Source organism: Dermacentor silvarum, chromosome 10, assembly GCF_013339745.2.
Source record: "Dermacentor silvarum isolate Dsil-2018 chromosome 10, BIME_Dsil_1.4, whole genome shotgun sequence".
Lineage (NCBI taxonomy): Eukaryota > Metazoa > Arthropoda > Arachnida > Ixodida > Ixodidae > Dermacentor > Dermacentor silvarum.
Genome location: NC_051163.1, coordinates 8,639,385 through 8,650,991, shown reverse-complemented (window position 1 = coordinate 8,650,991; position 11,607 = coordinate 8,639,385). Strand labels below are relative to the sequence as shown.

The following is an 11,607-nucleotide window of genomic DNA, read 5'->3' as shown; positions in this document are numbered from 1 at the left end:
GGACGTCGCTGTACTAACAACTGAACAAAGTGCCTCGAGCGGTTAGTCGCGCGGCAATTTCGCGTGTATTCGCGGACTTCTTTCACGCTCGGAAAAACACTTTTAGGTAGCACGTATTAAGCAACAGAAAGCTGTAGCGGGAGTTTTTCATGTACTCTACAGTTTTATAATTGATACTTTTCATGTGACTGTAATATTTGAGAAGTCGACTAATTATTTCAGACTAATTATGCAATTAGGTGGTATGCAAAAAATAATCTGAGTATCTCTAAGCGACAGCTATGCATTACCTTGGTTATGTCCAGCTACGTGGCATTTGCAGATTTTTTAATGTTTCGTCGGACACCCTGTATATGTAGCCGCAAACGCGAAAATAAATTCAGTTAGTACAGCGACGTCCTTTTCTGTATCCCTTAGTCTTTTTATTTTATTTTCAGTTCAGCTGTTCAAACTCGTCTTAGCTATGAATCAACTAGGTCAGCTACATAAAATTCAACAAAGGCCTCATTAGAAACCGGTGCACCTATTTACACGCATGCTTATCGCAAGACCAAGCGTCACTGCTCATCAAGTTCGTTGTCACGGCGCGGTGGTCATTACGTTTTCTGATTCCATAGTGCTGCTAATGTCACGGTAAAACAGTCGCGTACGCTAGCGTAAATACCTGCATACGTAAGTGCTATTTCATATATCAGTTGACCTCGCACAATCGTAACAAAGGTGTACTCGCGGATATAAGAAAAAAAAACTAGGCTATTTCTTTTTTATCTTGACATCCTCTAAAACGTTCAAGAGGCCAAGAACCTTACCGCTGTATAAAAGCCCAGAGCAGTTCCAGAACCTTACACAGTGGCCGTCAAAGCAGAAACGGAGACCAACTCAAGCCTACAGTCTTCATCGTAAGGTGAGCTCCGGTTCTATCAAGCTGTCGGGATGTTTAAATTTTAGCGCTGTATACTTTCAAATCGCCCTAACTGCTGCTGAAGAGACTTATGGTAAAAATGTACATCCTTCATGAGGGAAAAATTTTAGAACACTGAAATACGAGATAATTTCTCCTGCCGCTGTAGTTATGTAAAAAAGTGCTTCATTTGTAGCATATACTGCCAATAATCCTATTTGATTAAATTTCTTAGCTATTCAAGGAACTTGTAACGTGTTATCCTGACTGATTTTTGTCCGTCGAATGTAATATCTAAAGGAAGGAATTTCCTGAATACAATATTACTATATGGATCATAGATTGCTAATTTATAAGAAAGCAAACTTGTCTATCCGCTAAAAAAAATTGGTGCAAGGTCATTTAGTTGCAGAAATCAATCGAAATTCCACTGTTATGTGCCAGATAGAAAAACCAACAGCGAACGTTTCGAAATAAAAGAAATCCTGGAGACTAGCGGGGAAAACAAAAATAGTTGTCGTTGCAAGAGCAGTGGCTGTGCCACGACAACATCGCGTACAGCTTACGGTAGCATTTGTCGTTCAGGTGTATCAGTTGGGCGTCAGAAAACACAGCGAAATGCCTTGCGAGCTTCTAGGGGTAAGCACTAGTTTGCGGTGATTCCGTACATTCACGGCTTGTCACATTCACAAAATAGCGCTCGTGTCTGTCAGTCTTCTTTCAACGTCCTCAACATGTAGTGCGCTTGAAGTTTTGTCGTGTTTTTGCCACACTTACACACTTCCTGAGCTGCAGCCAAAACATTCATGAGTGTATTTTGTTTCAGTGCCTCACAGAGGTGTATGGCCTCACCCCGTGCTATTCTTTACTGCAGGTCATTCGCCATGAAGTCCTGCGTTATCTTGGCGCTCGTCATACTTGGGCATCTGTGTCGTAAGTACCAAGACCTTGCAAATCGCGCCTATGTGTGCTGTCTGCTTCGTCACATGTGTACCTTAATGTTCCCTTTCGTCTTAATTAAGGAAGCATTCTCGCTTCCTGGAGGCCGAAATTTCAGCCTTACATAAATATTTCTTCGTGTTTTCAAGTGGTAATCTCAATGAAGCTAAAATTAGTCAAGTAACCATTTGGGATCGTTACCGGAAGCATGTTTTGTCCTATTCAGTTGGGATACTTGAGGTCGTGTTAGCTAGCAAAGCGGTGGCGGCTACCATGCTCAAGCTTCCCGCACACTTCCAAACCGACATAAATCGTCGCAACTTGCGTGCAGCGCGAATAAGCGAATACAGGCAACCCACAAAAAATTGGAGGACGCTTAAGCTTCGCCTTTAAAAGTAGAACGCGATAGCGTTATCGGGACCCGTTCGCATACGGCAAGTAGGATTCATTCACTGCAACCCTGAACGTGGGAAAGCCAGCTTACAAACCCCAAGCTTACACCGATCCCCTTAAAGTCGGCTTCACTTTTAAACAAAAATGCATTGCTGGAAAGACGTTTTCCCAAGGGCAATATAAGTGGTCTTAAAATATGAAGGCCCTAGCACCTTTTCTTATTATGTTAATAATTGTTTGTTATTGCCCTGACGCGCGCGCGTGTCCAAAACAAATTAGCAGGCGAAGTCATAATTTGACCTGCCTAGCATGCGAGCGCCATCTGGATATCATTTTCGCAAGTTAAGTACCCGAATGCGCGGCTGTAGGTCTGATAAAAATGCAGAAAAATGGGTTTGTGTTTGAGTTTCCTCGTGGCAGAATTAGGTTTTCTTGTACATTCAAATTACAATTCTACGCTGATTGGTAAACAATCCGACGGCGAATCTGACGCCGAATGGCAAAGTCGTACTTTACCATTCTTGTTACGGATTTCAGTGTGAGAAATTCAATATTTCGTCACCAAAACCTTGCACCACGTGGAGGGCCTGCGCGGTCGAGGTGGTTGGGGTAGTTGGGCATCATTTTCTCCGCCACCGAGCCGACGTCGCATGCTGGTCGCCGACGCCGGATTTTTTGCGACACGAGGCCCCACGCTGTCGCGTTAAAATGGCGATCAATCTCTAAAAGGGCTTGTCAACAGGCTCAATTCCGCCATGCAGAGACACACGAACAGGCTTCTAAAGTCAGAATGGGCGGCGTTCTGTGCGAAGTTGAGTGTTTCTACTCCGTTGTTGAGAATATGGCGAATAGTAAAGTCTTGGCAGCATGCCTCAGCATGCTACCAACTCTTTCCTCAATCATTATTTTTTCGGCGTCCTCACACATGTACTTGAATGACAGCGTGCGTGACACGTTTCATGTCTTTCTCTCATTCGACGTTACAGAAATTCACGCAGCCACGCTCAGCAAGCCGGCAAAGAACACAGACGACGCAACAAAAAGACTCACGGAAAAAATTTCCCATTCCCTCATGGAGCACCGTGATGACATCATCGAAGCATTCAAGGCACACGAGAAGTCTGTTAACAGCTTCGGCGACGAAACCGATGAACAGGCAATTCCGGCCATAGTTTTGGCAATCGCGGCGGCCATTGCAAACGCTGCGGTATCTGGCGCTGTTGGCGCTGGTGTCTCGGCGGCAATTAGCAGAGGCTGAACGTATGACATATTTTTTTTTGTCATTACAATAAATCGCAACTGCTCTCCTATCAGGAAGTTTGTCTGTTTAATCAACATCAGACATAATGCTACTCCTATTTTCACCAGATATAAATTAGTTATCGCAGGGAGAGGCCTTCGTCCTGCAGTAGACATAAATATGGGCTGATGATGATGATGATGATGACTGATACCCCAGCCGTAGATCGGCGCCTTTTTACACTTGTGGGAAGCACCGAAAGGACTTAGACGAAGATGAAAAACGAGAGAACAAAATTTGAAGCTGGAAAGACGCATCGCCCTCTTCACGAATGAAGCGGAAGAATACGCCGGAAATCTTGGCCGTCAAAACCGGAACGAAATGTGCGACCGACTTCAAGGTACCTTGAGTACCAGGAAAACATGTAATATCCTGAAATATCTCATTACCCGCAAACGAAGCAATGACTAAATCAATAAAAACCTCGCGCGGCTGATTCATAATTACAGAGTATTCTAGAATCAGCTATTCCGCCCATAGTTCTGGCTCTAGCGGCGTACATTGCACAGGGAGCTTTATCGAGTGCTGTTGGAGCTGGTGCGGCGGCGGCCATTAAGAAAGGCTGAATTCATCTTCCGTAATGTCTGCTTTGTCCACAAAAAAAAAAAAAAAACAAGGGACACTTAGTTATCCCTACGTGGATAAATGCGACAGCATTGCGACCACCAAATGTCGAGTGTTTCACTCCCACCAAAGATCGGGGTTCAAGTGCCTTAATTAACTCTATCTTAATTAACTGTGCATTAATTAGCACCAACGTCGTGGGTTAGACTCCCACCAATGGTCGTGGGTTCGAGTGCCGTAATGAACTCTATCTTAATTAAACCTGCATTATTTACTTCGCCTTAATTAACTCTGCCTTAATTAACTTTGCCTTAGTTGACCTAATCAACTGCCTCAATTGGCTCACTTGACTTTTTGGACCATCGTGGTCACGCCAACGCCGGATTTTCTGCTTCATGAGCCATATAATGCTTTAGCATTAATAAATCGCTTCACACCAAGTACACCTCTTTTTTTTTTAACAGCGAATTGAACTCTCACTTATGAAAGCATTTCCGATACCCAATTTCTCCCGATTTTCTAGCTTTAGTGTTATTTTTAACTTCAATTATCTCTCATACAGCAACCACGTATGACACCTGACCGCGTGCCTCTACCTCGAAAAGATGCAGGTAGGCAGGTTTTACCTGGATGTTGTACCCTAAATGGTATAATAGAGCCGATCGCGAAAATACCATTACGATTGATGGATTAATGGATTAATGGCATCGCAGGTGACAGTCAACAGTTTTCTTCTCATACCCCATCGCGTATCTGTGCAATCCTGTGATTCAGACCAAACCTTATGGGTACGTCAGCCGATAATCTATAAGGCACAACCACGCCGCCAAACTTAATGTCGATATTTTAACCATGTGGCCACTCCCGTGGTATATCTTGGTTAACCCGATTAACGCGATATGTGATGCGAGATGCGGGAGTTTTTATATAGTCGAAACAGAATTTCGCGCATGCCATGAGCACGCCCAGTGTACATGTTAGCTCTCCGATCGTGCCCTCGGCTCTCTCCACCTCCTCAGGTGCAGCTTTTCCTCCCTGCTGCTCCTTTATGAATCATGTTAGCCTCTCCTCTTACAGAGCGAGAAACGCCAATCATTCAGTGGGGAGGGGGGGAAGCATAGCTAAAGATTGCTTCCACTTTTTATTCGACAGAGAATAAAAGTATTCCTCACCTCTCCCTATTCAAACTTCCGTCCCCAACAGTTGCATTAGCAATTTCAAATGCTAATGCAACAGTGTTGTGCTAGTGTTCCGTATGATATGTACTACGTGTGTTTACTTCTGCTATGTGGAGACATCGAAATAAATCCCGGCCACGACAGTGAAGCATTGCTTCAAGAAAAACTGTCAGGACAAAATAGGATGGTATACGACGTAGTTAAGCTTAGAAGGTACCAGAGAAATTTATCAATTGGCGCTGATATCAAGGAATGAGTGGTACCAAAGCGAAACCGGAGCAAAGCTGATAAGAAAGCGTGTCACGGGGCTGACACAAACGACTAAGCTACGCCTAGGTTCAAGAGGCGTGTTTACATATCGCTTCCATACATACTGAGCAGAGGTGATAATGGCACTTCAAGATAAAGCGAGCTATAGACTTGAAATGTTTGTGATCTACTGCTCTATGAAAATGTTTCTGATCTACAAGCAATATGCTTGCAATCTCGCTATGGATAAGAATGTGCTGTAGATATATAGATTAAAACTGCTATTGTTTGCTTCCGTGAATTTGGAGCAGTGCGAATGGCGAAAAACAAGTGTTCTGTTTCCTGCTCGGTACAGCGAAGCCCTTAAATTACGCAACTTAAACAGCGCTATAGAGGCCTCCTCACGCATACATACAAAAATGAACCTTGCGTATTAAAAAACATTTTCTCATTTTGCGTGCCAAAACCATGATATGATATAATTTTCACCGCCTGGTGTTCTTTAACATGCACGTTATGCCCGGTACACGAGTTTTTCGCATTCCGCCTTCATCGGAATGCGGCCGCCGCGGCCGGGATCGAACCCGTGACCTCGAGCTCAGCAGCACAACGGACCTAGGCTACCGCCGCGGGTACCTTGCATAGTGTGTCCTGTCTAATCAGTCTTGCGAAATCCTTAAACCATTCATGAAGCTAAACCAACTAGAGCTTTCCTGTCTTTGGTATCCATCACATGTTGTTTGCGCTAAATACACGCTATTCAGTATACACTGAATGTCCAGAACCTGGCAACGTTCAACACGCGCTACCTATCGAGTGAGGCTCGCTTAGCAGGGCTATTTGAAGAATTATCAGGTATTGCCTGGGATATTATCGGCCTTAGGTTAGGAGAACTGGTGAGGCTTATACAGTGCTGACTAACGGCCACGTCCTCTGCTACAGAGGCCTTCCAGATAAGAGAGAATTCGGAGTAGAATTTCTAGTCCATAAGGACATAGCAGGTAACATTTATGAATTCTACAGCATTAATGAGAGGGTAGCAGTCGTCGTAATAAAACTGAATAGGAGGTATAGAACGAAGGTAGTACAAGCCTACGCCTCAACCTTCAGTCACGACGATGAAGAAATAGAACAGCTTTATGAAGATGTTCAATTAGCAATGAGAAAGTTCCAAATGCACTATGCTGTAGTCATGGGAGACTTCAATGCAAAAGTGTGGGAAAAGCAGCCCGGTGAGCAATCAATTGGTAACTACGGCATCCGTTCTAGGAACACTAGAGGAGAGGTGTTGGTAGAATTCGTGGAAAGGAATGGGTTCCGAATAATGAATTCCTTCTTCAGGAAGCGAAACAACAGGAAGTGGACCTGGAAAAGCCCTGATGAAGAAACAATAAATGAAATTGCCGTTGCCGTCGCCGGGAGGTTCCGTATAAAGTCCAAGGGCGATAAAATCGTCGCCGCGCGCCATATGCGCGAGTGAAAGCGCGCGGGGGACGCGCGCTATCACGGAGAGCGAGCGCACGGCGGAAAGCAAACGCAACTTCCGTCGCGCGAAAGGCCGTGGGGGTATGGAAGGGAGGGAGGCGGGGCGACGCTGTGCTGCGGCACCAAATGCGTATCTTGCAACCGGGCGCAAGGGTAACTGGCCACTCAATCTCCCACGAGAAAGGTGGAAAACGGGAAGGCAGCGCGGGAGGGAGGGGGGGCGACAGCTTTTACTCTGCCAACAACAGCGATTGTACTTTGCCCGGCTGCGGCGGTCGCCCGCACCGTCTCTTAAAAGTGATCTCCACACGGCTCTGACCTTTGTATGCACTGTGCATTCGCCGCTCAATTTCCGTTGAAGCGATAGACCGCACGAACCTTCGCTCGCTACGGCGGCTGCGCTTGCTGCCAGCATTTTGACAGTGGTTGTCCGCGGTCATTGAGTGTATCTATTCATGTTTGCTTGTGCGCGCTGACACCACGTTTGTTAATTCAGTTAATAAGCGAATGTGTCCAAGTTTAGGCAACCGATAAAACTACTATCCCTACTCCGAATAGCTATCTACTAATTTGCTATCGCAATTGATGCTTCTGAAACTGCGACATTTTTTTGATTCACCATAGAAAGCTAGGGCATTAAGAATGTCAAGTTTATCGAGTGAATCGAACGGCGCCCCACTTACCTCGAATTCAATGTAATTGAAGGATTACTCTAGTGAATCAAATGGGGCGTTAGAACCTCGTTATTATAGCACACAGTCACCGAATAAAGCTTGGATGACGCTTAAGCTTCGCTTTTAAGTGCGGAACGCGATAGCGTTATCGGGCACCGTTCGGATCGCATTTTTCTTTATGAGTAGCCTTCACTGCAGTGTAAACGTGGGAAAGCCAGCTTGCAAGGACGAAGATTACACCGACCCCCTTAAAGTAGGCTTCACTTTTAAACAGAAATGTATTGCTGGGAAGACGTTTTTTCAGGAGCAATATAAGTCGTCTTATATTAAAATGTGGAGGCCCTAGGAACTTTTCTTTATTATTTTATTCATTGTTTGCTGTTGTCCCGATGTGCGCGCGTGTCCAAAACGTCTTAGGCAGGCTAAGGCCCAATTTGACTTGCCGAGGATGCGAGCAGTCTATGGATATGATTTTCGCAAGTAACCTTCCCGAGCGCGCCGCTGTTGGTGCTCGGGTTGCTGGAAATGGGTTCGTGTTTGAGTTTCCTCGTAACATAATTATGTTTTCTCGCACATTCAAATTACAATCTGACGCCTCCATGTCTGTAGGTTGTGGTTAAGTCGTACTTTACCATTTTTCTGACAGATTTCACTGCGAGAAATTAAATTTTTGTTCGCTAACACCTAACACGCGGAGGGCCTCCGCGGTCGGGGAGGTTCGGGATGATTTTATCTGCCACGGACGCGGGAGCACCCACGTCGACACCGGCGCCGACGCCGACGCCGGATTTATCGGGAAACGCAGCTGAACGTTTATTTTCCAAATAGTGCTGTCTTAAATAGTTGGAGATGTATGGGATCTACTGTTTGTCTGATACAAATCTACTCTACTGTGCGTTTGATACATTGTTTCTTGCCTTGGTTTACATGAAACCTATTTATTTGACGGCACATCTTTCTTCCACTGCATTATCTAATCGTGCCTATGGGCCCATTATGCAGAGCTGGTAGTACTTCTGCAATGTAATAAATACATAAATAAATCCCTTTAATTACCTTGTGTGCTCAACAGCGAGGTAAGCCATAGTCACACAACTGACAAGGCGGGTAAAAAAAATTAGATCTTAAGAAGGGCAGCAAACTTCGAGAGCCACACATATGTTTCCGAAGCAAGTTTCTGATTCAAGTGGTAGATCATCCTACACGCATTAAAGGGTCTACGTCGAAGATTCTAGATTTGGTGTTTGTCGGTGAGCACTTCGCACTGGAAAATCTTAAAATACAAATGTTGGACGGCATATCTAATCACAAGCTAACCTAGTGTGTCATACCAGTGCAAGGTCCTTTAACTGTGCCGAAAACGCAGAATTCTTTTCTTGATTTTTCTAAAGCAGATGATACAAGCATTCTTGATTACTTAATATTCCAACACGCTCTGTTTGAAGAGTTGGCAGTTGACGCTTCCGCTACCATCGATGTTCTCTGGTACAAGTTTAAAGAAATTGTATTTTACTGCATCCATAGCCATGCTCCGTCTAAAACAATAAAGTCTAAGAAGTCTAACCCATGAATTACACACGACATAATACATGCGAAACGCAAAGTAAAGAGGCTTAGAAAATCTTTAAGGCTAAAGCCTTCACGTTTTACTCAAGCCAGTGTGAGCAGTGTAATTAACAATTAACGATATGAAGTTGAAGATTCGGACAGCCAGGAATAATTACTGTTCTAACATTCTTCCGAATTTCTTATCTACAGCACCACGAAAATTTTGGAATCACATAAATCCCAAGAAGCGTGACGATAACCCAGCTTCTCACGATGACAACTTGAGTTGTGCGCACTCCTTCAACAGATACTTCCAGTCTGTCTTTACCGCAGACAACGGGAGAGACCCGCTCATAGACCCATGTTTGCGTCAGCCTATAGAACCCCTTTCAGTTAGCACGCAGGGAGTACTGAACCTTTTGTTAAATGTGGACACGAAAAATGGAACGGGACCCGATGACATACAAAATACCTTCTTGCGGAGATATGCGGAATGGATATCTAAATACTTGTGCACAGTTTTTAACAAATCATTAGAATCCTGCACTGTCCCCTGGGAGTGGAAAACTGCTATAATCGTCACCGTGCATAAATCCGGAAGTAAGTCCGACGTCTCAATTATAGGCCGATCTCTCTAACTTGTACAGCATGCAAGCTTTTAGAGCATATAGTACACAAACACATAACCACATACTTGGAAAAACATTGCATACTGTCCCCATATCAGCATGGCTTTAGGAGAGGGCACTCAACAATTACCCAACTAGTGGAATTACTGCACGACATATCGCTAACTATTGACAACCAGAAACAAACCGAATTGATACTGTTGGATTGTCCAAGGCGTTCAACCGCGTGTCCCACAGAAATCGGCTTTAAAACTTATTTCTGCCTTAGGTGACAGTCCTATTGTTCACTGGATCCAGCACTATCTATCTGATCGATTACAATTCCTACAAATTCATGATGTATTCATCCTCATTAGAACCCGTCACATCAGGTGTGCCCCAGGAGAACGTCCTGGCGCCTGTGCTATTCCATTTTACATTAATGATTTGCCGTCCATATGCAATGTGAAATTTCGACTATTTGCAGATGATTGCATATTATACTGCGAAATGAACTCACCAGCTGACCAGGAGACACTTAATGACGCATTACAGTGCGTTCCTAAATGGTGCGAAGATTGGCAAATGAAAATTAATATTCAGAAATCTGCACTGCTCACGATAACTCGGAAGAAAGAAAGAACTGATTACAACTATGCAATTAATAACAACGGGATTCCAAGGGTTGACAAGCACAAATATTTGCGTATAACACTTTCACACGATCTCAGGTTTGAAACTCACGTAGGCAACATCACGTCATCTGCATTAAAAAAAGATCTGCATTCTTAGACGCCGACTCCGCTCCGCGCCACCTAAAACGAAACTGCTTGCCTATATGCTACACTGGTTCAGCCAATCCTAGAATATGCCATAATTGCGTGGTTTCCTTACAATAAGAAACATTTATTGGAACTACAAGCTTTTGAACGTAAGGCAATCAGGTTTGTATTCAAGAAATACACACGAGCTGATTCGCCAACAGAAATGATAAAGAAAGCCGGTTTACTAACTATTGAAAACAGAGCGAAACTAGAAGACTAAAGTTTTTGTTTCAATGTCTGGATGGCAGCAATAAAATTGATACATAAAGGTTCATTTCTTTAACTACCACCAAACCAACCCGACATAAGCACTGCCGAACGCTGGACGAATTCTCAGCCAACTCAAACTGTTTTAAATATTCATATTTTCCACTTGTAATTAGGGAATGAAATAATTTAGACAAAGAAATCACTAACACTAAGTCATTAAACAGTTATGTATCCATATTAGAAAAAGCACTGTTAGCAACTCAGTTACAATAACTACTGTTACTTTTTTCCCCTAAGAAATAATCTGTTACCCAGCCAATATAACTGATGCCTACGCAGAGTACTTGTTTTATGTATGGCGATTTAATTTATTCTGACTCTGTGCCCCGCCTGCCATGATCTCGCAAGAGACTGGCAGTATTGTAAATAAATAAGAAATAAATAAATAAGAAATGCAAAACAGCCTGCACTTATCGTATTAGGTATGTAATACAACAGGTATGATTAAATACCAATGGGTTTCGTAGTGATTCTTAAGCTGTCATTGCATTATATTTCTTAGAGCTAGTATTATCGATATTTCAAAAACGCCCATCAAGCACTATTATCTGCGTACGCAAGTACTACTTCCTATATCAACGAAGCTTTCCTAATACACACAAGAGCTTATTCATGAACAAAAGAGTATGCGCTATCGTTTAATTTTATCTTTCTTCTGGCACGTGCTAGAACGG

At 43.6% G+C, this 11,607-nt stretch overlaps 1 protein-coding gene across 1 annotated transcript; it reads left to right on the top strand.

The window, feature by feature from the left end:
* Positions 1–860: 860 nt before the first annotated feature.
* LOC125940673 (uncharacterized) lies at positions 861–3,494 on the top strand. The gene is made up of 3 exons (XM_049657102.1): positions 861–904; positions 1,776–1,834; positions 3,220–3,494. Exons 2-3 carry the CDS (start codon positions 1,786–1,788, stop codon positions 3,489–3,491), a joined length of 321 nt encoding a protein of 106 aa, XP_049513059.1. The 5' UTR covers positions 861–904; positions 1,776–1,785; the 3' UTR covers positions 3,492–3,494.
* The last annotated feature ends 8,113 nt before the right edge of the window (positions 3,495–11,607 follow it).